At 39.2% G+C, this 27,380-nt stretch overlaps 1 protein-coding gene across 6 annotated transcripts in view; it reads right to left on the bottom strand.

The window, feature by feature from the left end:
* The window catches only part of sip3 (septin interacting protein 3), a 315,555-nt gene that overhangs the window by 29,490 nt on the left and 258,685 nt on the right, over positions 1 to 27,380 (bottom strand). For all 6 annotated transcript variants that reach the window (XM_067099897.1, XM_067099896.1, XM_067099899.1 and 3 more), the window contains 4 exons: positions 17,811 to 18,012; positions 6,263 to 6,493; positions 3,387 to 3,486; positions 98 to 240 (listed from right to left, as the gene is read on the bottom strand). In XM_067099897.1, coding sequence (XP_066955998.1) covers positions 98 to 240; positions 3,387 to 3,486; positions 6,263 to 6,493; positions 17,811 to 18,012 — 676 coding nt within the window. The remainder of the gene's footprint in view (positions 1 to 97; positions 241 to 3,386; positions 3,487 to 6,262; positions 6,494 to 17,810; positions 18,013 to 27,380) is intronic.

Genomic DNA, 27,380 nt, shown 5'->3' with positions numbered 1-27,380 from the left:
TATGAAATTCAAAAGATTTAAATAAAGTATATACAGCAATAAAGAAAAAGTTCATTCAGACAAAATGCAAATATATTTGGCAACAATAGGTTCATACCAGTGACCATTTCCTCTCGACAAATAATGCACACATTGTCAACTGCTCTTAATTCTTCAGCTGTGGCATCAGGGTACAAGGTGTTCATATTTCGTATAGCTCGGCGGGACAAAATAACATCATTCAGGGCTCTCTTGAATGCCCTAAAATAAAAAAAAATATTTTAAGTGACTTTTGATTACCAGCATTTTCATAGGGTATGAATTTATATTCCTTTCTCTACTTTTAAGGATTCCCAACACCAGTATGAAGATCAGGAATACATTAAAACAAATACACAAAGACACTTCAAGAAAATGTAAACATTGTAAAATTTTAAGGCCTAAAAAATGTGTTTTATCAACAAAATTATTTTTTCAAACAAATTCATCACTCAAATACAACCCATATTTACTGTCTTCAGCTGGCACTGACATTGTTGTCTTTTGTCCAACAGACAGAATAAAAGCGGTAGCAGTCTTCTGCAAATGCCCCATGGATCCGCAGATCCCCAGTAATTATATGCTTCACACTCTTCATGTGGTCTGGAATATTAGCTGCAAAAAATCTGCAGGGCTGCATGAATTAAATTCAACTGAATTATCATGAATTACCTGACATCATAAAATATTCTAAATCATAAATACTGTACTGGATCACAAATCCAATATATATGACAGAGAAGTTTCACTATGACATTCCAAAACTTATGGCAGAGGCCAGCATTCTGCAACAAAATTAAAAACAATACTCTAGCAACTTGTCTCCTCTCCAAGAATCTTGGCAAGACATACCTGCCATCCCCACCTCAAGCCAAAGAGAGAAATCAGTCCTTATAATCCCCAAGACTGTGGTATTTGATCAACAAATGCCTCACAGTCAAAGGAGTCTGAAATCATTCACAGTATGGGTGGTGTTCACCAGTCATCTAAAAGCTACTGTGTAGCTCTCAACCAGGCAGCAAAGGGTCATCTCCCACCATCTAGGGATGCTGCTGTACTTCCAAGGAAAGGGGGTTGCCTCACTCTTGATCTCCTCCATTCACTGATTATAAAGTAAGTTCATTATTCTGTTTGAAATCGCTACACTGAATAAGATATCTCCTTGGACGTAGCTCACCTGCTTTTCGTTTTGCTAGTTTTGTCCACTTCATTTTCATAAACACATGCACAGGCACCCAGCAAAATATTTATTCCTCTACATTCAAAAATATGAAGCTATGGTAAAATTCTAACACAAGATATCTTACACTCAATCCATTCCCCTGAACATCATCCTCAGCTACAACTAACCAGGACCTGATGAGCTACTGCTGTACAGAACAAACCCTAAAATGATGGCAAGGAACTGCTTTTTCTAAAAAAATATGGAGGCTAATAAGGACTGCTAAATCTTGGAAGAGTAATCCAGTCTACAGATACACTTCTGCATTAAATACCACAATCTTGGACACTACCTTCTGTAAGATGAACCAGGGCCATATTGCCATCCATCCCTCAGTGTATAACTTATAGAGAGTACCAGGTCCAACTTCCCTCAGCTGATGTGCTACCAGATGACAAAGATGCTGACCAAATTCCACTGTTGACAGTGCCATCAAAAGCCTAAAAACCAATGCAGCTCTGGGTGCATGAGTCCTGAATAATAAGAGGAGAGCAGTGGTCAGACAGAAATACAGAACTATAAGCTGGACAACCTTCACTACCCATTTAAAGCTAAGGCACTTCCTTGAGACCTGATGAATCAGCATGTGGAACTGGGGTTCCTTGAGGTCTATAGAAGCCAGAGTCTCTTTCCTGATTAGAGTGAGAGACAGAGGGTATGGTTTCTATCCTGAAAGAGGGTCTGGTCTGTTGACGACACTTGTTCAATGGGCCAAGGTCAATGATGAAGCACCAATCCACTGCCACCTTAGAATTCAGTTAAAGAAACTGGAGAGTCATCCAATGTCACCAACTCATTTCACTAAAAATGACCTTGCCATATTGTCCAGGGTTTGAAAGCTCTAAAGAGCCATAACAATAGCAAGCATCAAAACCTACTGGCTGCCATGTAAGTCTCAGCCTTGCCTCCAGAATTGAAAACTTGGTAACCCTCACTAAAGTCTATGACTCAAGTCTCAGCTCCCTTGAGCCATGATTGGCAGAATATCTGGAATAAGCCCCCAAATGGCAAAAGGGAAGTCTGAGGGAGCATTCTGTTTATCCCCCACCTTTCAAGGGCTGAAAGGGGGACTGTTGTCTTCTCACGTTGGAGTCATTATAGTTTGCCAGCATTCCTGGAGTCCTTTGCTGTCTGTTTCTACAGTAGAATATAAACTGGGTGGGTCAGTCCCTGCTATTCTTAGATGAAATTTTGTGCTGCACATCACCCCCGGCTCCTCATAGCAGCAATGGTCGCAGTCAAGTACAACTTTTTGACCTGAAGGGAGTAAATGAGTTAGTAGTAAAGGATGTATGTAAAATCAATTTAAGGACCCATAGGGGGGGTAGTGCCATCAGTGCACCTCATGTAGTGCACTGTAGGCATTGCAGCAACCTTTCAGCCCAGAGCTATAACCTTTTCATTTCTTTTATGTATCTTTATTCATATTCTCTTTCTTCCACTGTTCTTTGCAGCCTCTCCTAACAATAGCTTCACAGTGCAACTGTGAAGTTTTTCTGTTACACCTTTAAAACCTTTTCACTCTCAGTTTCCCCTTCAGTGCTGAATGACCTCATAGCCAAAAATCAAGGAAATTTTACTGAGCCATATTCAGCATAGTAAACCAGTGAAAAGTGAAGCAGCTAACTGACAGGGACATATGGATCCATGCGAGGCATGCACAAGATGGAGGTTACTCCTCTTCTGTCTATTTGACTAGACTCAAGTGCCTTGAACATAAGAAGACCCAAATGTGATATATGTATATATACCATATATATGAGTGATGAGTTTGTAATTAAAAAGAAATCCAAGTTACTTCCTGGTGCTGTGCAACCTAAATTCTAACAGCAAAGTAAACTGGGTCATATATGCAGTATTATAGCAAGCTGTTAGTGCATAACTGTTAAAATACTTTGCATCAGTTATTTTCAAACAATTATAGGAAGAATTACCATCATTATTATAAAGTGAAGAACAAGGTTGTATACGAGATTGGGTAATTATATTAACTTCCTAATATTATATCACAGTTTAAAAAAATTAGGAATTGAACTTTAGCTTCATAAAAAAAATTGGACAAAATTTTCAGGAAAAAATGGGTATCTACAAAGAAGATAACTTAATCTTGGGCAGTTATACCTTCTGAAAACTTCATATGTCTTACCTCATAGTTAAATACATAGGCCTGATGATGAATAATGGGAAGGTATGAATTCTGATCATTATAATCATGAATACTGCATAAAGTAGAACTTTGAACAAACCTGGAAGATAATTTAGAAAGAATAATTAACTAACAAATACAATATAAAAGAGCTTTATCAGTTACATAAAATATAAATACGTACCTAATTTGAGATTTATTTTTTAAATGCTTACCTCTCTGTGTCAGTGGTAGTTCAACAGATTGAAACAAAAAATGAGAACACTCGGTTTTCTATGAACATTCGTTTTCTATCCATTTACTTCTCCCACACCCCCACCAGGGGAATGATAGGCACAAACACCCTTAGCCAGTCAGTCTACTTCCGACCACTTTGAGGGCAAGTGATATAATGGAGGTGTAAGTATTTAAAAAATACATCTGAAGTATTCATATTTCTGAAATGAATCTTGCCTCTCCATTATACAGCTGGTTCCCACGTTTGAAAAAGAGGCAAAGTGGAAATAAGCCAACCCTTTAAAGGCTACTTTACAAGTCTTTGTTTACCCACTGAATTCAATCAGCTATCAATGCTGCTTTACGAAGATTGTCTCTCAGGTGTGAGATCCTCATCACAAAGATAGCTGAGGTCTCTTGAGAGGGAGCCCCCTTCAGCAGAAGGAGAGGTAGGGTTACTGAGCCAAAACTCTGCAGAGCCAATGATGGATAGACTAATAGGTACCTACATACGAAGACGCCAGACCAAACAGAGGACGGAGACAATGGGCACAGATCTGCACCGCTTTCCGACATGTCCCAGTTCCCTGTTACTCCATGCCACAAGGGAATAAGACATGGCGTGCCAAAGAAAATGCAAGATAAAAGCAGAGGTGCTGACTCTTCCTCTGAGGCAGAGAAAAAACCAGAACTTTAACGAGACTCTCAGGAGGGTAGTGCTGAAGAAAAAAAAAAAATTATCCCGCAAAACTTAGACCAAGTGAACGTGAATTACTCAAGCCTATCAAATTTAATGCTCTGAATCAATGGGAAGTAGCAGAGGACCGGTCCAACTACTAACAGGGGAAGTAGACAAAACATTCATCCCTTTGACACAAGTTTTACATGACCTATCCTCTTTATTTGTACAAACTAACTAGCTCTCTTCAATTCACATTAGCTATCCAATTACAATCCTTCCCTCATCAACACACATCTCATGAAGGTCAATAAAACTGGAATAATGCCCATTACAGCAACTCTTGCCTTACAGGTTCTTACCTTTAACACCCTTTGTTGCCGACTGTTAAAGCTTCAGACTGTCGTTCGATGGGCGGAGTTCAATTCCAGCGACGGCTGATGAAGAGAAGAGAATTTATTTCTGGTGATAGAAATTCATTTCATAAGCATAATGTGGTTCGGATTCACAATAAGCTGTAGGTCCCGTTGCTAAGTAACCAAATGGTTCTTAGCCACGTAAAAGCAAGTCTAATCCCTTCGGGGCCAGCCTAGGAGAGCTGTTAATCAGCTCAGTGGTCTGAAATAAAACTAAAGGTATGCTTACTTACAGGTTCTTACCAATTGAATATTCAAAATAAAACCAAAGAAAATCCAAAATAACACAACAAAAACCAAGTGCATTCAACAACCTGTCCACCTCCTATCGAAACCGGTGACAGAAGAAGACTGAATGGCTACAGATGTTTGTGCCTATCATTCCCCTGGTGGGGGGTGGGGAAGTAGATGGATAAAAAAAAAAAAAAAAAAAAAAACATTCATACAAAACTGAGTGTTCTCATTTTTCTGTTTCAATCTGTTGCACTACTGCTGGTGCTGAAGTAAAAGCTATGTAATGGAAAGGTAAGGTTCATTTCCAATATACATGATTAACAATAATGCAAGCTGTACATGTTCTACTGTCTTCAGTAGGTATATGTTACCCACACTTCTATTAACAAGAACATGTTAATTTATTATGATTTAAACTGGTACAGAAGAAAGGTCACAAGTTCCAATTAACCCCCTGATGTTGGCTTCAGGCTACTGCTGAAATTTACATATCAGTTAGAAATACAGTAGTTCCAACACATTAACAGCAGTATAATATACAAAGACAGGAGCAAAATTGGTCACCAAAGTATCAAAATAATAAGTTTCATGTAATCCCTTCATATATATTCCCACAAACTGTATTAACATGATCATTTTAAATTAAGCAAAGCTGACATCAAACTTTGAAGAGAGCTGAGGAAGAAATGGGTACAACATGAAGACTCAAAATATGACCCAAGTAAATACTGCAAGTGACAATCACAGGGATGACATGGATATAATCTATGGCACCAAAAAGACATTGTAGCAAACAATTTCACTGTGACTGGATTAGAGGACAAATTTACAAAATAAAATATAAGAGACAGTGAACTCTAACCAAGGAGAAATCTTTCCCTGCCAACAATCACCAAAGCCACCTTCTTTGCTTGACCTTAGATAACCTCCCATTTGAGATACCGAAGTGAAACTCACAGGCTTAAGGAATGTGTAATTCTGTACAAACACTTCATTTTACAACATTTAACAGCGTATGTGAAACACTTACAATGTAAATGAACAATTTTGTTGACTTACAAAAAGTCAATAGTTAACAGAGTTAAATCTGCCAAGTTTAGTGTAAAAAATATAAGCAAGCTAAACCAAGACTTCAACAGTACTTCAAAAGTTCAACAAAAATTTTTTAAGTTTTTCAAAATATACCTGCACTAAAATAAATTATTATAAAAATATTGCCATTTACTCTAGAATTAACAGATATTTTATTCAGTATAAAATTTAACTATAGAAACAAAAAACTTGGATCTTGCAGTTAACAGCATCCAAATAACTGGAGAAAAAATACTTACCCATACATAGTTCTGTATACAGGAGATACATTGCTTTATTCTCCCATGGATTTTCTGACTGTAGATCAATTGTATGGCACACATATTTGACCCCTATATTTAATGCCACAGTTAACAATATGGCATACTCAAAGCCAAATACAAGCTGCACTGATGCTCCTCTTGTAATTGTCGACAGATAAGCATGGCTTACCAGCACTAAGTCCAGAAGACTCAACAACAACAGTAAAGCTAGAAGAATGTAATAAATTAGAGTTTTATTTTAATTATTCCAGTTAAAAAATATTAAAAAACTATAAAAAGTTAACAATGAACTTTAAATTTACAAACACATAGCTCTATGAAATGTTCAAAAAATGCTTCCCCTCTGAATATAAATACAGTATTTTCACAAATATAAATCTGCTGCAAGATATCCACTTTTCAAGGCAATAAAACTGTCTAGCAGTAATGGTTATGGTTCAAATAAAACTAGTCAAACGTAAACCATAACTATGCAACAAACACTTTCAAAGAGTAAAACTATGAACATTTACCTACTGTATTTTACTTGAGAGTGTTAGGTACAAGGAAAAAAGATCTCTAGCAATATTTTCTTTTTGTTTTCTTTGCCTCCTACTTGGCTCAAATCCTATGCAATACATGTATATTTGTTAAGTAACATTTTTGTGACCTTTTAAACATGAATATAAAAATGATTCATATAAGAATTCCTTGATGCACGGAAAACTAAATGCTTGAAAGGCAAGAGATAATTTATCCATTCCTTACTAATTATTTAAAAAAGTTTTCTACTGCAGTACTAATTATCATACCCACTTTCTTAGCAAATTACGTAATTTTTTCATACTCACACAAGCAACCTCTGAAGAAAGCTTGTTAACTTATACTGTCAGATATAACATTCTGCAATATCATAGTTTTAAATACTATACATGTATGCTGGTAATACACAGCTAATTTAAATTTTATGCAACTCTCACCATCATACCAAATTCTATAGCAAAAGGTTTTGGACTAATTAACTTACATTGTACTGGATTCTTCAGGGAAAATGACACGTTTCAAAATGTTAAGCATAAATATATAAAATTACAATTAAAAATATTTTGAAAAATTTTCATACAAACCTATTACTTATTTGGGAAATTTCTGGTCAGAAAAGCCTTACATAAATAAGTTCTCTGAAAGAAAAATGGCATTAGGTTGGGTACTGTGCCTGCACACAGATCCATTGGCTCTAAGCTGTCAACTTGGTTTTTTCTTTCCAGTCTTTGACAGCAAAAGTTGGTGAAAAGATCAATACTTAATTCCACATGCTGCTTTATTTATATAATTCATAAAATTACTGACTATTTATATACCCCTTCACTACCACTGTTATAAACTTCAGAGACTACTCAATTAAGCATTAAAACAGAAAACTGGGGGAAATAATTTGGATTCCACTCAGTAAATGTAAGTAATAACCAAAATTGGCAAAAGATAAAATCTTCAAAACAAATTCTCAACACAAATTGCCCACGTCCATGAAGCCTGCAGTTAATATATAATTTCAGAGTGCATCAAGAGAATCAGCTCAGCTAATGCATTACATTTAAACATCATTGGAAGAACTACTCTTCTGCAGCTACAAAAAACTTCTTAAATTGGTTTGGTAACAAAATGAAATATTAATTGTGTCAATAAAAGTTCATGGACTTTTTATGACTACCAATATTTTGTCTTGTAATTTCTGTTCTAGACCCTTTTAGATATCAGTCCTATTCCCAAACTTCTGGATTTTAATAATGTCTGATAATGTCACCCACTGAAAATTTTTAGTAAACTGTGTAATTTTGGCTCTTGTTGCTTTCCAGTTTAGAATATATTACAATAAAGAAAAGCACTCTACTCAAGGGGTATGCCAATGCTGTAAGCCCCAATTATAATATAAATTAACCCTTTTGCTTATGACTCATAAACAATTACATGTATGGGTACATCTGTGGGAAGTGGCAGGTGACTCAAGCGGTAGGCGTAAAAATGTCTTTACCATTTTTTGTTCACAGATGCGTAGCTCTGACAATTTTCAAGGTAGACCACACAATTTTATTGCACCTGAATGATTTTCCCATACTGTGACATAAAAAACTCCCCAAACAATTTTTATGTGAGTGGAACAATGAGAATCACAATACGAGAAAATTTTGCACTCCCCCCAACAAAAAATGAAAAAATACTATTTGTAATAAAGTTTTCATTTTGTATACATAGCACACCCAGATAAATTCCTAGTTTTTGCAATGCAAAAAATTGTAATAACACCAAGGAAAATATGAAAAATGAATGACCAAGTAGCATTAAGTTTTCCATAAAATAAGTGGCGCCCTGTCCAGTGTTCTCTCTATCTCTTGCGCAGAAAAAAGATGAATTATGTAATTATAGAATAAGAATCTAAAACTATACAAAACAAATAAACATACATTAAAGGTGTATAAAAAATATCAGGAAAACTCGCCAAAAATGATCATTATCACGTCTGCTGGTTTGTATAATCTTTTCTTTCGATATTTGCATACGTCATCTGTCACCAGTAAGCAAAAGGGTTAAGATTTTGAGCTTATGACCGATTATATTTGCTTCCGATTTTTACATATTCAACCATTGCTTAATTTATTTAAGTAAAGACACTAAAACTTTCCACTACTAAACTCAGATAATTTGTGAACATTTTTTCTTCCACTTTTAAATTTAAAAAAAAGTTAGAGCACAAAATGTTTTTCCTTCATTACCTAACTTCAGTACATATGTACTGTATATTACATAACCAAAAAGATTCATTAACTTTCATTCACAACTACTGAATGATTATCTTTTACTCATTAACTTCAAAAACACAGATCATTGCATTTTTCAAAACTCCAAAAATATGGTAAGTAACAGCAGGTTCGGTTGCGAAAGCCTTGTGCTCCTTTGTAATGAGGTTCAGCTGTCCCCGAACTTTAATTAGTGACAATGGACATAATTTTGTTAACGCAGTGATCAGGGAATTAACTAAGATCATGACAATAGATAATTTCACCATAGCTTCCTATCGGCCTTCAGCCAATGGGCTGCTAGTGGAGTCCCATAATCAGGAAGTGACGAATATCTTGAAATATTTAGTGGGGGACAGTCCGAACCAGTGGGTAGAAATGTTGCTGCGGGCGGAATTTGCACTAAACACAGCCTATAATAGCTCCATCGGAGATACCCCATTCTTTGTAGTGTATGGGCTGGATACCGTACTGCTGTATACCATTGTCATGGACCATCAAACTTTGCCATTATATATCATCGAACAATACCGCGTGATGTTTGTAACTTGACCTTCAGAGTGTTTCAGACTACCCAGAGGTTTTTGTTGAGGGCCAATGACAAGTATCAGAAGAGATACGATCAGCGTTTCCGCACACAAACGTGACATAAAAATAAGGGACAGAATTTATTTAAAGAGGCTGCAACCGAAGGAACACAAACTCGAATCTGCCTACTTGGGCCCGTACCATGTGAAAGAAATTAAAATAGACACTGTGGTAATCCAGTACATCAAAACTTGGTCCCAAGGTGAGTACCACCTCTCTCAAATGCGTCCAGTCCGAGAAGATAACTTGATGTGGCACTTAAATAAGCAGGTACCCCCTTACCCCAGCTACCTGGCTACTTGGGAGAGGAAAGTGAGGATGAGGTGCAGGCATGTGTAAGTGCCATATGTAGCGCATGAGAATGCTCGTACGAGCATGGGTTATGAATAAATATAGCTCTTCGTTGGGTGAGTCGGTAGAGCTGCGGACTGGCACTCGCTGGGCTGGAGTTCGATTCCCCGGCTGGCTGATGAAGAGTTAGAGGAATTTATTTCTGGTAATAGAAATTCATTTCTCGCTATAATGTGGTTCGGATTCCACAATAAGCTGTAGGTCCCGTTGCTAAGTAACCAATTGGCTCTTAGCCACGTAAAATAAGTCTAATCCTTCGGGCCAGCCCTAGGAGAGCTGTTAATCAGCTCAGTGGTCTGGTAAAACTAAGGCATACTTAACTTAACTTATGAATAGATGTGTCTGTCACAATGTGAACACAGAATATCATAAAACCATGTCTGTGTACTTGTATTTTGTATATTTTTTGCAATTGCATTTTAGGTCATATAAAGTACATGTCATTGCACTGTGTCTAAAATTTCATATAAATTCTATTGATGCCATTTTTACTGTGTCTAAAATTTCATATCACTGTCAATGCTGTTGTGCTGTACCAAAAATTTCACAATTTTCTATTGATGTCTTCTGTGCTGTATCAAATAATGGCTAATAATGTGCTGTAATTTTGCATCATTTTGTTGATACAACATTGTTATGTAAACTGTGTTAAGCTGATCTTTTGAATTTTTCAATTTTGATTACTGGTTTTTGATTTTTGCTATTTTATGTTTATAAAACAATTCAGTATTTTTAGGATATTGTGTATTAATTTCACTGTGTTGTGTCAAAATTGTCAAGTATGTGTTGGGATTGTACATCATTTTCTTTGTTCATAGTTGTGGAAACATTTTCTTTTTGTATTAATGTATTGTTTTTGATTAGTGGTTCCTGAATTTTTCATTTTTAAATGTTGACTTTTAATTAAATCTGTGATTTTCTTTTTTCAATGAGATTAATGAATATGAATCTAAATTTTGTTTTTCTGTACGACACATTGTGAGGTGTGAGATTCATTTAATGTAACTTTTGTTTGTGACACGCCATCGGTTCTCCCCACAACTTCCACAGGTCGGGGCATACTCGACGGTCCAGAGTCCACTCTGTCAGGAGAATTTGTTTGTGACGACTGAGTTTGTCTGCCAGTACATTTCACTTCCCCTGAATGAACCGAGTTAACAGCTGGGTTCGGTTCTGCTCTGCCCAAAAAAGAAGACTCCTCGCAGTCTTGCAAAGGAAGAATGAGTGAGTCCCCCCCCTTGGAGTCTCACATAGGCTCAGGCTGTTGTATTGTCCGCATGCACTATTACTTTGACGTGCACTAACCCTTGCGAAATGCTGCAGCCCCAAATGGATGGCTTTCAGTTCTTTGATGTTTATGTGCAGAGCCTTTTCTTGTTGGGACCAAACTCCCGAAACTTCTTTTCCCTCCAGGATAGCTCCCCAACCGATGTCCGACGCATCGAAGAAGTAGTCTAGGTTAGGGTTCACTACCGAAAGAGACTTTCCCTCCGAAAGTCTGCTTGCGTCGTTCCACCAGTGCAGGTCCTCCTTTACCTCTTGCATTATTGGGAAGATGCATAAGTCCTGATTTATCCTGCGATCCCAACTGACTCTTAAAAAAGAATTGTAGAGGTCTCATATGCAGCCTTCCCAACCTCACAAACTGTTCGATCGATGATAAGAGTGCCCAGGAGACTCATCCATTGAGTGACTGAACACTTCTGAAGGGAAAGGAGAAGGTTGACTTTCTTGAGGCAAGCTTCTATCCTTCTGAGTCGATCTTCATCCCCAAATAAAGAATCTGCTGAGAAGGTGTCAGTTGGGATTTTTGAAGGTTCAACAGCAAACCTAGATCCTGTGTCAAAAGTAATGTCCTTTGAAGGTCCTCCATGCATCTCTCTCTTGTGGGTGAGTGTATTAACTAATCGTCCAGATATAGGGAAACGTTCTTCCCAAGGAAGTGAAGCCAATTAGCCAATGGGGCGAGAACTCAGGTGAACACCTGTGGTGCTGTTGACAGGCCAAAACATAGCACTCGAAACTGGAAAACTTGACTCTCATGAACAAATCTCAGGTACTTTCTTGAGTCTTGTTGGATGGGAATGTGGCAGTAAGCATCTTTCATATCGAGAGAAATCATCCAGTCCCCTCGAAGAATGGATGATAGGACAGACTGGACTGTTTCCATATGAAACTTAGTTTTCTGTACGTAGACGTTCAGAGCACTCACATTGAGTACCGGTCCCCATCCTCCCGTGGCTTTTGGTGCTATAAAAAGCCTGTTGTAAAAACCCCTGGACTCGGTGTTCTCCACTGCTTCTATCACCTTCTTCTTGAGGAGAGGCGACACTTCTTCCGAGAGGGCTAAATACTTCATTGATCCTACAGAGTACGCCATCAATTTGACAGGAGAGATGGATAAGGGAGGTTTTTCTTTGAAGGGGATAGAATACCCTTCCCTTAATACTTCCATCACCCGCATATCTGCTCCTCTCATTCTCCAACTTCCCCAAAAAAGTTAGAGTCTGGCTCCCACGGGTGCATAAAGGACTGAAGATTCACTTGCGGGTTGTAGGTCTGGTGGAGGGTTTTTGGCCGCAAGTGGGGCGAAACGTACAAAAGTCCGTGATCCTGATTGAGCTTTCTGTCTGCCTCCTTGAAAAGGTTAGGGCTGAAGAGGAGAAGATGACTTGAAAGGGGGGGCGTTCCACTCTCTCGGACGCCTTGTATATTGCGAGAGCAGGTCTTGTGTGGACTTCTTATGAAGGTGAGCAGCCACTTCTACCTTGGCTTGCGGGAAAAGGTGTGTGTTATCCAAGGGTGAAAAGAGGAGAGCTGATTTATGCGATGTAGTGGCGCCCTTAGAGACAAACGAGATCCTGAATTCCCTCTTCTTCAAAATCCCCATAGAATAAAGGGCGGAAATCTTGAAAGAACCATCTCGAATTGCTTTATCAGCACAAGAGAGAACACTCCTCCAGTCAGTGGCAATATCCTGAGGCAGATCTGAATCCCTAATCTTCCTTGCCAAGGCCCCTACGGCCCAGTCTAAAAAACTAAACACTTTGAACACCTTGAACATGCTCTTGAGCAAATGATCCACCTCCAGCGCAGAACATGGTCTTTGCCGAGGTAAAAGCCGACCTACGCGCCGAATCAATGAGGCCAAAGAAGTCCCCTTGGGAGGAGGTAGCCACTCCCAGGGAGGGGGGCCTCTCCGGTCACATACGACCTGTATCTCCTGGCCGAAAGGTGGGAAGGAGGAAACCAAAACATGCCTTGCCCTAGTGCCTTTTCTCCGAGAGCCAGAGATCCACTTCCCTCAGAGCCTTCTTAGATGAAGATAGACCACTTTGGAAAGTGTCAATGAATCCTAGATGAAATCACTCATCATAAATGAAACCGGGAGGCAGAAGGGCTGTCGGATTGAAGAAATCTGAAATTATCAGTAAATAATTCAGTAAGGCAGCATAAGCCGATGGGGTGGAACCCTGTCTTAAATCTTCCTCCTCCCAATGAGACTGGGGACAGGAGAGGGATCTTCAGGCGCTACTGAAGCAGCAAGTCGACTTCTTAAGAAGACCAAATGCTGTCTAACTGCTTCTGCAGCGGTGCCATAGAAGGTCAGTCTAAGGTAGCTGACTCAGTAATCGAATAGTAGGTGAAAGAAAACTGGTGTTTGATGAGGAGTCTAACACAGGAGCAGGCGTCAAAAAAATCCCTGGCCTCGATCAAAGGAGAGTGAGTTGGCGCCGAAAAGTTCGCTGGCGCCAAGCGATGCGGGTGCACTACTGGGAATTTCTTATCCTCTGGGCGCTCAGCTACTAGCAAACGCTCGGTTTCTACTGGGCGCTCGGCTGCTAACAAGCGCTCAGTTGCTAAAGAGGCGTCCTTGATCCCAGATGGGCACTTGAAAGATGAGTGTGAACTGTCACGAGAAGGTTCCCTATTTGCTGAAGAACAAGTCCTCTTGCTGGACACAGAAGATGGTCTGAACACTACTGACTGAGAGAAACATTCAGGACTGTCCCATTTGCTGCACGACGGCTGCAGACTACCGGATCGTTCCCTGGACCTCTTGCCATAACCCTGAGGGGACATGTCCCTGAGAGGTGCTCGCCTTTTCAACGGGCGAGATTCATCCCAGAATCTCCACTGGCGCCGTGGGAAGGGCTAGAATCTCCCGAACTGGATGAGAGAGATTATGGGCACTAGGCACACCTTTCCAATGGCTGCCTTTGGTCGACACCCAGGATGACACAGGTGCGACTGAGGGGGTGACTACCCGTGGGCAGACCCTACTGACCTCCCTTGGGCCTCCAGTATGCCTCCTCCCAGGGCTTGGGGGTATGGCAGTGACCTTTGCCTAGGAGCATCGGTGGGACGGATAGCCACCCCCTCCACAAACACATCACTAGAACACTTTGCACTAAATTTCTCCACGAGGAAACGCATTGAATCACCCAACTGTGCCACTGTGTTAGCAAGAACATCAAACTTCCTGGCGAATGGCGAATTTTGACTCGAGACTGGCGTAGCGATCAGGGTCAGGAACGAGGGAACCAGGAGCGGAGACTGGTGGTGCAGGAGGAGGGCTGGAAACAGGAGGAATCACTTTAGCAGGAGAAGGGAGAGAAGGAATATCAGCCTAACTAGATTCCTGAGTCACGTCTAGAATAGCTAATTTAACCCTTTAACGCCGAAGCCCTATTTACAAAAACGTCTCTCGTATGCCGGCGGCGTTCGGTGAGTTAGCGCCGAAGTGGAAAAAAAGTTTTTTTCAAAAAATCACAGCACGCTTAGTTTTTAAGATTTAAGAGTTCATTTTTGGCTCATTTTTTTTGTCATTGCCTGAAGTTTAGTATGCAACCATCAGAAATGAAAAAAAATATCATTATCATATATAAATATTGGAATATATGACCGAAAAAAAAAAACCTCGTATATAATTGTATACAAATCGCTGTAAACAAAGCAGTTAAAAGCTAATGAGTTAATTTTTTCAGTTGTATTGTACACTAAATTGCGATGATTTTGGTATATAACAAATTTTAAAACGATCAAAGCAACACAGAAAATATTATCACAAAATGATGCATGAATTAAGTAACAGCGGACGTAAAAAAATGTTTTTCAAAAATTCACCATAAATCGAAATATTGTGCTAGAGATTTCCAGTTTGTTGAAAAATAAGCTAATTGATTGAATATTACTAGACTGTAAGTGTTTTGGCTTGCAATTGCAGTTTTCGACCATTTTACAAGTCGAGTTAAAGTTGACCGAAAGTAAAATTTTTCTATTTATATAAGTGTTTTATGGAAATATTTCAAAACTGATAAAGCTAAAACCATGAGTTATTTTCGTTGTATTGTACATGAAATTGCGCACATTTTCATATATAAAAAACTTTATGTAATAGCTAATATAAAAGCGGTGCAAATATTACGACAACGAGACGAAATAATTTCTGAGATGTTGGCGAGTTACGGCGCGAGCGTAAGGAAAATGTTTTAAAAAAATCACCTAAATCGAAATATTGTACTAGAGACTTCAATTTATTGCAAAATGAAGTTAAACGATTGAATATTACTAGAATGTAGAGTTTTAGCTTACAATTGCGTTTTTACCATTTCGGTCGAGTTAAAGTTGACGAGGTTGAAATTTTGGCAGTTATCGTGATTTGTGAAAATATTTCAAAACTGATAAAGCTACAACCATGAGCTATTTTCTGTTGTATTCTACATGAAATTGCGCATATTTTCATATATAAAGTTTATGTAATGACTAACGTAAAACGATGCAAACATTACGACATGTGAAAGAATTTCTGAGATGTTAGGCGAGTTACGCGCAGGGCGGCGTAAGGAAAAAAATTTTTTCAGAAATTCACCATAAATCGAAATATTGTGCTAGAGACTTCCAGTTTGTTGCAAAATGAAGGTACATGATTGAATATTACTAGAATGTAAGAGTTTTAGCTTATAATTGCATTTTTTACCATTTTGGTCGAGTTAAAGTTGACTGAAGCTTGAAATTTTGGCAGTTATCGTGATTTATATGAAAATATTTCAAAACTGAAAAAGCTACAACCATGAGTTATTTTCTGTTGTATTCTACATGAAATTGCACACATTTCCATATATAAAACTTTATGTAACGACTAATATAAAACAGTGCAAACATTACGATAGCGTGTGAAAGAATTTCTGCGCGGACGTAAGAAAAAGTTTTTCAGAAATTCACCATAAATCGAAATATTGTGCTAGAGACTTCCAATTGGTTGCAAAATGAAGGTAAATGATTGAATATTACTAGATCGTAAGGTTTTAGCTTAAAATTGCGTTTTTGACCATTTCGGTCGAGTCAAAGAAATTGACGAAGCTTGAAATTTTGGCAGTTATAAGTGGTTTTATATGAAAATATTTCAAACTGATAAAGCTACAACCATAGGGTTGTATTTTGCTGTATTGTACATGAAATTGCACACATTTTCATATAAAACTTTATGTAACGGCTAATATAGAACAGTGCAAAAATTACGACAAAATGACGAAAGAATTTATGAAATTTTCGGCTGAGTTACTGCCGTGCGTAAGAAAAATTTTTTTTCAAAAATTCACCATAAATCGAAATATTGTGCTAGAGACTTCCAATTTGTTGCAAAATGAAAGGTACATGATTGAATATTACTAGAATGTAAGAGTTTTAGCTTACAATTGCGTTTTTCGACCATTTCGGTCAGTCAGCGTTGACCGAAGGTTTGAAATTTTTGTAGTCGGCGTGCAAGTGCGTCCCTCGGCACCCAACAGACAATTTTAGTCGGCGTGTAATACGTCCAATAGGCGTTAAGGGTTAACCACAGCTCTAGCAGTTGCTTTCCTCTTACGATCCCTTTCTAATTTTGCTAGATGAGAAGTCACTGTCTTCCACTTTCTTTCCTCCCATTCTGGCATGCCTCTAAGTCAAGTCAATTGAACAAATTTGTCTCTGCCGTCGTCAAAGGGTGTGTGAAGAAGTAACATGCTTTGGTCAAACGAGTATTGCAACCTCTGCTACAATACCTAAAACTTCGATCCGCTAGAATCAGACATAGTACTAGCTAACAAGTGAAATAAATTGAGTCAATCTCCTGAGAGAACAATAGTCAAAATTGGGAAAAGTACTAAATAAATCAGTCAGACAATACAAATCCAAAGGCTACTGAGCCAAAAATACATCACCAAACGGCAAGACTTTCAAGCTGAATAAACAAAATCAAGCTGCTTCTTAAAGCTGTCTTGCTGTTAAGCTGGCAGAAATAAAAGTGAAGCTCTCGGCCTAGTTGTTTCTCTCTTCACCCTGAAAGTGGGCGGGGTTAGTCACCTACATAAACAAAAGACTATCGCTACCGCGAATTTCAAAATTGAAGCTGCCATCGAGTTAGAAACTCTTAGCTAAGTAATTACTGGGTAAGTTACATATATAAAAATCATTGCCCTTTGTCCATAGTCACTCAATTTGTATTTTGCCAAAGACCAAATTTTGGGACCCACCCACAATCTTAAGTTAATTTAAAGTGAGAGCACATTTAAGTCCTTAGTAAAAACATATGCACAACTACAATTTTACTCAACTCCCACCTCAAAAACTGATCAAACAGACTTTCCTCATAAATATCTTCATCTCTCCAACTGCTTAGGCAGAATCTGCACTTAACCGAAGAAATAGGGTTTTCTTTTCAATAAACCAACTATACTCATCTGGTTTTCTTTTCAATAAACCAACTATACTCATCTGATCTTAAAACATTAATTTACAAGAAAAATAAAAAACTCCATAATTGTACTTACATGTAACTCTGATATGGAATAAGAATGTTATGACTGGGGATCTTTCCATGAAATCGACCCTATAGTCTGCCAGCCAATGGAAAGCCTTGAGAAAGAGCAGTACAGTAAAAAGGGCCACAAACTTTGGAGAGAAATCATCTCGAAAAACTGTGAAAGCCAGGCATGTTTCAGTGACGGCATAAAATGATCGTTCGATGAGATGCTGTAAATAGAAAAACACTGTTAGTGATAATTATCAATAAAATACATTATGCTTTAAACAAAATGGTGTCCATTAAAAACCTGTTATCTAATTTATTTAATTTAATGGATGGGCATCATCATATGAGTATCTATAACAGGTTTTGAGAGATGGATGGGCTAACTCATATGAGTATTAATATTACGCACCATTCAATTTGGATGAATTTAGCGGGAAAAATGTTCATATCACTTCAGTGGCCCATAAATGACTTATGGCAACTATAATAGCTCAGCGCAGGACAGACATCAATCAATATGCATTGAGATTTTCAGAGGGGAATATACTGCCTCTCTGCAGCTCCAGGATGTCTTTTTATTTACTTGCTCATAAACTTACCCAGGTATTGCTGTTGGTTTTAGTTCTTATCTTTTATGATAGTATGTCAGCTATAATTGTAATTTTAAGAAAAGTGCAAAGAAATATTAGAAAAGACATGTATACCTCACAAAAAGTTACTGCATCTCACCATCTCAGTAAATCTCGTAAATATTTTACAACAAATATACTATATATATATAGCCTGTCCACACTAGGAAACATTGTTTGGAAACAAAGTTTGCAAACTGTTTGCAAACAGTTTGGAAACAGTTTGGAAATTGTTTGGAAACAAAGTTTACAAACAGTTTCCAGTTAGAAACACTTTTTACCGTATATTTGTTTCCCATCCAGAATGGAAAACATTTAGTGTTTCTGTGTGTGTATGTGTGTATGTACACATGTATAATGTACACACACACACACACATATATATATATATGTATGTATTTATACGTGTAGATGTATGTGTATATATAATTACATATATACACTTAAACATTCATACTTATACATATGTATATATGTATATGTACATATCATACACGCCAGAAGCTAGTCAGCATGACACGCTCCTTTCCCTAAAACTTCCTCACCCGTCTCTTTTTCTCTCTCTTATCCCCTCCTTGAGTGCATTAAAACTGCCAAGTAAAATACAGAGCTACTGCACCAGCAGGCATCCTCGACAACTGAGGTCTGGACAGGAAACATTGTTTGCAAACAGTTTCAAGCTGTTTGAAACAGTTTCCAAACTGTTTACAAACAATTTCAGAAACTGTTTTCCAAACAGTTTGCAAACTTTGTTTCCAAACAATGTTTCCTAGTGTGGACAGGCCTTTAGAATTTGTTACTGACTTTAGTTCTTATCTGTTATGATACTGTATGAGCTGTAACTATAATTTTACATAATAAAATTATTAGAAAAAACATGCATAACTTGCTAAAATTAGCATATTTTTACGAGTGTCTTGTAAAAGAGGCGCCCCACACGGTTGTAAATAGCCACTTTCAACTTCCTGTGGAAGGTAGGGAAAGAATTTTTTTAATTTTTTTTTTCTTACAAACCAGTCTGGGGGTGTGTTTGATATATATTTAGCCCATTCCCTAAGGATTAACCATACTTTATTCAAACTAGTTGCTTGCTGTATTTTTTGACTCCCTGGAAAGTTAACATCTATTGAAAATTATTTGAAAAACTTTCACAACTTTTCATTTGTCATCAAATTTATTACTTTTAGCCTTATCTTTCCCTTACATCATGTATGATTTAAGATGAATTTAAAAGCAATTTCCTTTCCAGTCAGTGACTCAAGCAACATAAATAACATAGAGAAATGAAACACCTTACAGTGGTATGGTAAAAAATACCAATACTGTAACCATACTGAGTAACCAAAGTATGAGAAAGCTTTCAATGTAATATTTCATGGTGTACAAATATTAAATTTATCAGTATACAGTAGTAAGATCTCTGTCATTTGTGCTAATACATCCAAAGGGGAAAGGGGGTGTATGAATACAGTATATCCAAAGCGCAGTTAAAGCAATAGTGACTAGGCTAGCATAAGCTATGCTACCTGTAGGCTAACTGAAAATCCTACTTTAACCCTGGCTAGCCTAAAATGAATATAATAGGATAAAAAAAAATATACAGTAAATGATTTATGTTGCCTTTTTATGTCATGTGTATATCAAACACAAGAACCAAAAAATATCACACTTCAACAAAAATATGGCATCATTCAAGAACTTTGTCACAGCAGCCTACCCTACCAAACTAAATATGCATTTATGATCATGTAACTACTATCATTAAACAAACATAATTTACATGTATTGTATGTACTGTATTGCATATAACATTTGTTATTAAAAAATGAATGCTGTATATTTAAAAGTGTAACAAGAATATGAAAACATCCACCAGATTACAGTACCAGTAATGTAGACTCCCATGTTACTTACATTTCTATGGGTACTTTTTTTTTATTTACACTAAGGTAATGTGGTTGATTTACTATAGAATACAATAAAGCAAAAGTCCAGTAACACTTAAATGAATGTCCTAACAAAGTTCATCTCTTTTTCTCTCTCTTTCACTCACATACATCTTACTACAGTACCCTAAAAATGAATCAAAGAAGTCAGACAAAAAAGGGGCATATTCCTGATTCTTGAAGGTAACTTGTGGACTGTGGATACCCATTCCTTCAACACTGATCCGTGGTATTTATGGTTTTCTTTTTCTTAAAAACAACAGAGTTTAGAGTCAAAGGTTCTTTTCTAAACGATACGTTATTACCCTATATGAAGATATATGACCGGAAACTAAATCAAATCAATTTAAATATGAAAATTCCAGTCAAGTCTCTAAGTAATGTAATTCTGGACTGTTTTTTCACATAATCTACATCCACTTCATTAACTGTAATGCTCTTTAATCTATTAATACAGTAATTTAGCTTTGTTGGGTTTTTCTTACATTACACAAATTGCTAAACTATGTCATGATAGCAAGATTATAAAGTACAGAGGTCCTTTAATGAAAAGGATTAACTCAACTAACCCAAAACTATACTGTAACTGATTTTCCTCCTTACCATCCCCTTAGGCTAGAAGCAGATTCGGCAACACGAGGAAAGAGGTGTCACATTGTCTTAATATTTTCATATGCTAATTTTAGCAGTATTTTAATCATAATATTGCCCTTAATTATAATTACAAATTTTTCTCAAATAAAGTGTTCTTTTAAAGGCTCACAAGGCTGTGTTTAACTGCTGATTCTCAAATGAGGAAAGAATGTTTGACATCACTTCTTCCCCCTCCCTACATCCTCTTCTAAGCAAGTACAGTTAACATATTATAGACAAGTTATTTAAACACTTATCACAAAGACATCTTAGTGTGCTCACTTGCAGGCAGTATTCCATGTGGCTAATACTACTATATATAGGCTATACATATACAGTATAGGATACTGAGAAATATGATGTCTGATTTCCTAGACTAAATAAGTTTCTATTACAATACACTTCATACTGAAAAAGTAGTGAAATGTTATGAAAGCCAATTGGCAATGTATCAATAAGAACTTTGTAATGATATAATGTACAAAAATTTTTTTTTATAAAATTAAGTTTCATATATACTTACCAAGTAATTATATAGCTATAGTTTCTAACTCGCGTGGCAGCCTTTAATTAAAAAAATCGCGGTAGCATTTTATAGTTTAGTGTAGTTGACATTCCCCGCCCACCAACAGGGGTACTAGAAATGATTTGGCAGAAAACCTCATTCTGTTTGTGCCCTTATGTCCATGAGAAGGGAGGAGGGAGGGCTCCGATTCTGAAACTACTTGGTAAGCATATATGAAATTTGATTTTATTATGAAAATAACATTTTCATATAAGTAACTTTCCAAGTAATTGCATAGCTGAATCCCACACTGAAAGGGGGTTGGGATAAATGGACATATTCTACTCCAAAACATTAAGTTATGGTAACGACTCTGAAATAGAAGAGTCGCTAGCACTGAAAACAATGCTTGTCATTTCCTTATCTGGTAAGAGAGCTACTGCAGGTAAATACTGCCCATGGCTGGTGCTCATCTTAACCTGTAGTGGCGTGGCAGTATAACCGTGGAGCTTTGCAGCAAAGGATATGTCCAATGGCTAACAAGCTTACAAAAGGTGCCCTTGCCCTGGGTGCAGTAGCAGAATAAAACCACCAGACAACGCTTTAACCTACACTGAAAACATCACAACCCATCCACTGAGGCTGGTGGGTACCCCCTGGCTCCTGAAAAGTCAACACCCTACTTCAAGGTGAAGAGATAGTAAGAGAAAAGAGATTCCTATGCTTCCTCCCTCTATACCATGCCAGCTACTGATAATGGCCCCAAGGTACTGCAATTTTCAAACAATGTTTCAACTTCTTTCAAATAATGAGATGCAAAGATCGGTTCTCACTTCCAGTAGGCCGACTGCAGAATGGAAGTGAGGGACATATGTGCCTGAAACCTAATAAGGTAGAGACTGTCCAGACATCATGAGCTTTCACTTTAAAAGTAGGCAAAATGTTCTCCTAAATCTGAGAATGCGCCTCAGAAATTAACTGACGAAGAAGGACAATGCGTTCTTAGTCAGAGGGTGAGACAGGTTCTTGATAGAGCGCCAGAGGTTATTGGATGGTCCTCTGATCTTCTCAATCCTGCTCAGGTAATACCTTAAATCCCTAGCAGGACAAAGAACTCTCCCTTCTTCCTCAGAGTCAAGATATCCATTAAGGTCTTAATGGAGAAAGAACAGGGCCAAGGCTTGGAAGGGTCTTCATTCTTGGCTAAAAATCCAAGGGTAAAGTAGCAAACTGCATCTCCTTGTGAAAAAACTTACTCTTATCGATGGCTTGGGACTCGCTAATATGTTAGCAGTAGCCAAAGCCATGAGGAAGAGTCTTCCAAGTAAGGTTTCTCCGAGAAGAGGAACAAAGGGGTTCAAAAGCGGGACCTATCAGCCACTTCAACACTACATCCAGGTTCCAGGATACCAGATCTTCCATTCTTGCTTAGACATACCACAAGACTTGACCCCTTAATGGTGGAGGACGAGAGATTCCTATATCTCCTCGAATAAAGAAGGAAATCCGCTATTTGGGTCACAGTCATTTCAGAAGAAGAGACATTGAGTCTGAGACACCAGCTTTGGAAAATCGCCCACTTAGCCAGGAAGATGCAGCTTGAAAATCGATGCCTGCATCTTGCAATAACCTCTGCAACGTGTCTTGAATACCCTTATGCTCTGACAAGCTTCCGGACAGTCTGAAGCCTGTCAGGGGAAGAACAGACAACCCTTTGGTATCTCTTAAAGTGAGGTTGTCTGAGTAGACACGGTTTTTAGGAGTAGTTTAGGAAAGTCCATCCACAACTGTAGCATGTACTGGAACCATTCTTTCATGGGCCAGAACAGGGCTATGAGAATCATCATTAAGTTACAATGAGCTCAAGACTTGTTCAGCACTTTCCTGACCATGTTGAAGGGCAGAAAGGCATAGTGGTCCAAGTGGTACCAATCCTGCCGTACGGCGTCTCCAGGGCCTGAGAACAGAAGAGAGGAAGTCGATGGTTCCTTAGGTGGCAAACAGGTCCAATGTTGGCCTGCCCCATAGTCTCACAGATTCCGATACACCAGGGGATCCAAGGTTCACTCAATTGGAGGGACCTACTATTTGATGGCTCAGCTCATCCGCCAGAATATTTAGTTTGCCCTGAAAAAATTGAGTGCTAGATTCACTCAATTTGATCTGTCCACAGTAAAAGGTCTCTTGCTGTCTGGCAGGGAGAAAAAGTGAGTGCTGCCTCGCTTTCGTATGTAGGTTAGGGCTGTGGTATTGTCTGAATGGACTGCCACAGTCTTGTTGTGAACCAGGGTTGAGAAGAACTGAAGCCCTAGGTGAATAGCTTTCAGCTCTCTGACGTTGATGTGAAGGTTCTGTTCTTCTGGAGACCATGTCCCAGAAACTTCTCGGTTCCCCAAGAGGACTCCTCAACCTAGAACAAAGGAGTCTGAATAGAAGTCTGAGTCTGGGCTAAGAGGATGAAGGGCTTTCCTTCCAAAAGTCTATGTTCGGAATGCCACCATGCTGGTCTGACTTCATTACTAGGTTTATGGGAAACATGTAGGTATCTGGCTTTGTTTCCCTGTCCCAGTTGGCCTAGAGGAAGAATTGCAAAACTGTCATGAGAAGTTTGCCTAACTTGATGAACGTCTAGATGGACAACAGAGTCCCCAGTAGGCTCATCCACTGATGGGCCAAGCAAGACGAAGGGGCTAGAAACTTGTGGACCATCTGAAGACAGCTGGCAATTCTCTTGGCAGACAGAAAAGCCCGAAAAGTCTAAGAGCTGAGACTCATCCTCAAACAGAGGAACTGTTGCAATGGAGCCAACTGGGACTTCTGAAAGTAGATGATAATTCCCAGTTCCTGAGAGAGATGTTCAAGCCCTTCGTGCACTTTTCCCTCAAAGGGGATTGAAGAGGCAAGTCGTCCAGATATAAAATGACGTTTATGCCTATTAAATGAAGTCATTTGGTAGAGGAGCAAGGACTTGAAAGAACATTTGAGGTGCCATAGAAAGGCTGAAGGAAGGAGCCCAAAACTGGAAGATTTAGCTGGCACCAAGCAATCGGATGGCGGTGGGTGCTCGGGTGGCGCTGGGCGCTCTGAGAGGAGACAGGCGTTTAGACATTGATGGGGCATCTGAGAGTGTCCTGGAAGACGAACATTAGATACTTCCTGGAGTCTGGATGGAAGGGAAAGTGGAAGCATGTGTCCTACATGTCCAAGGTTATCATTCAATCACCCTGGTGAATGGATGAAAGGAATAACAGGTTCGTCTCCATCTGAACTTTGTCTGCTGGACAAAGAGATCAAGGGCGGTTACGTTGTGGACTGGTCTCCATACCCCAATGATTTGGGGACCACAAACAGATGGTAGTAAAAGCCCTCTGAGTTGGTGTCCTCAACTTCTGACTCTCTTTCGAAGGAGAGAGGAGACCTCCTCCAAAAGGGCCAAATGTTTTCCTGAGCCTCCTCAGCAGGCCATCAAAATGATGGGAGAAGGGACCAAAGGGGGGCTCTCCATGAATGGAATGGAGAAGTCCTCCCTCAGAACCTTGACAATTCAGTTCTGTCCCTCTGATACTCCACTTCTCCCAGAAATCAAGAAGACTGGCTCCCACTTGTGCACGAAGGATTTCTTCCTCATTTCTTGGGCAAGGACTTGAGCTCCTCTTGATAGTTCTGGCCAAGAAGCAGACACTGGAGAGGGTCCTAGACTGGACTTGGGCTTACTCCCACAAAATGATGTTGCTGGAGAGGAGACGGTCTTAGGAAGAAACACGGACAAGTCCTTGGGGCGTTTGGGAGAATGTACCAGAATATATTAAGTCGACTTCTATGGAGGTCCAACTTCTGCACCTGAGTAACTCCTTTAGTGGAATGAGAGCACCAAAACACACTTTTCTTCAAAACTCCCAAAGAGAAAAGAGCCACAAGTTCAAGACAGCCATCCCTTCAATCTTCTTGGCTAGTGCTCTCACCATCCAGTCCAAGAAACTGAAAGCCTCAAACAACTCAAAGAGGTCAAGTTCTGCTGACGAAAAACACAATTTTCGCAGACGAAAACACTGAGCGTCAGGAAGGAGTCTCCCAAGTGGCATAGGAAAGAAACCTACTACGGATTAAGCGTGAGGGAGGAAAGACTTAAGAAGCCTTACCATACTCCCTCTTAGCAGAAAACCAAACTTCAATCTCCTAGAGTGCCTTCCTAGTAGACGAGGGGAGCACCATTGTGGGGAGCCCAGGTCTGCCATCTGGATGGCTCCCCATCAGGAAGGCTCCCCATCAGGAAGGTTGAGGTAGGAGAAACTGGGGCTAGCTGAAGCCAAAAAAAGGGTAGGAAAGCTCGCCTGCAAATACTGAAGGAGAGTTGCATAGGCTATGAGATCCACGGTTGGAAACAGGTGCTTGCCGCCCTGAGCAGGAGATCGATACTGAAGAGTTGACACCAGCAATTTGGGAGCAGGCACCAGACACTTGAGAGCTGGCGCCGTGCGCTTGGCAACTGGTGCCAGGCGGTTGGGAGCTGGTCCCAGGCGGTCTGGATCTGGTCCTGGGAGCTTGGAAGCTGGTCCCGGGCACTCAGGAGCTAGTCCCAGGCGCTTGGGAGCTGGCTGCGATCACTCAGAAACTGGCAGCAGACGCTTAATCGGAGCAAGAGCAGGCTCATTAGGGTCCACAGGCGAAGGAGATGAAGTTGAAGGTCTGACTGGGGGAGGTGAAGGAGACCATAGTCTCCGGGAAGATTGAGGGGGTGACTACCCATGGGCAAACTCCCTTGGACTTTCTGTATGTCTTCTCCCAGGGTTGGGGGAGCAGGACAGTGACCTTGGTCTAGAACTGACAGGACAAACAGCCACCTCCTCCACTTGCACAACAGTATCACGTGTCACTTTGCGGGAAGGGGCACCGTCTGAATATGTTTTCCCATGAACGCCTTCAGTGAAGCACCTAACTCCGCCATTGTATTCACTAGTAGGATCATTTTCTTGTCAAACCTAGACTAGACTGGCAATGGCATCGAGTTCAGAAGCAAGGGAGCCAGGTGCGGTTGTATGTGGATCAAAAGTAGGAGGACTAGTAGCAGGAGAAAAATAGGAAGAGGGGAAGAAGGAATAGCAGAGCTATCTTCTAACCTAGGCCAGGGTAGAATACTAGGCTAAGGGAAGCTCGTTTCTTGGCCTAGAGGCCACTTTCCTTTTTCTATCCCTCTCTAACTTGTCTAGTTGAGATTTAAGTATCTTCTACTCTTCCTAATCATGCACTTAGCACAAGTTTTCTCCCTACTATATTTCTGCCCACTATATTTGCTGCAAATTGTATGAAAATCAAATGAACATCTGATTAATCTGATTTTGCAACTTTCACTACAATAGCAAAACTAGGTGAACTTGAATCAGACATAATAATAACCAAAGAACTAGAAAAAAAAGATCCTGAAGCTATTAAAGCTTGAAGGCTACTCAAAAAACTGATAATACTTTACCAAAATCCAGCCATACAACTGAAAATCAGTAAACAAAAGATGCAGCAATCCCCCGACGTCACTTGAGAGCGCGGTAGAAACAGAATGGGGTTTTCTGCCAAGTCGTTTCCAGTCTCCCGTTGGTGGGCAGGGCTTTTCACCTACACTAAACTAACGAAGTGCTACCGCGATTTTTTAAATAAGGCTGCTGTGCGAGTTAGAAACTATAGCTATGTAATTACTTGGTAAGTTACTTTTATGAAAACTAATGTTTTAATGAACTCTGTAAAACATTTTAACCATATGACTGACATTTTTTTCCCCTTAACTTCTTCTTCCTGACACTAATGCTAGCATATTTCGAAACAACAACAAAAATTTACTGCTTGGTTTCCAACTCTAGCAAGTATGACTGTAGCATGTCCTTTGA

The sequence above is a fragment of the Macrobrachium rosenbergii genome, chromosome 55 (assembly GCF_040412425.1).
Source record: "Macrobrachium rosenbergii isolate ZJJX-2024 chromosome 55, ASM4041242v1, whole genome shotgun sequence".
In the NCBI taxonomy this organism is placed as follows: domain Eukaryota; kingdom Metazoa; phylum Arthropoda; class Malacostraca; order Decapoda; family Palaemonidae; genus Macrobrachium; species Macrobrachium rosenbergii.
Note: the sequence above shows the minus strand (reverse complement) of the source record. Positions and strands in the feature narration are given on the sequence as shown.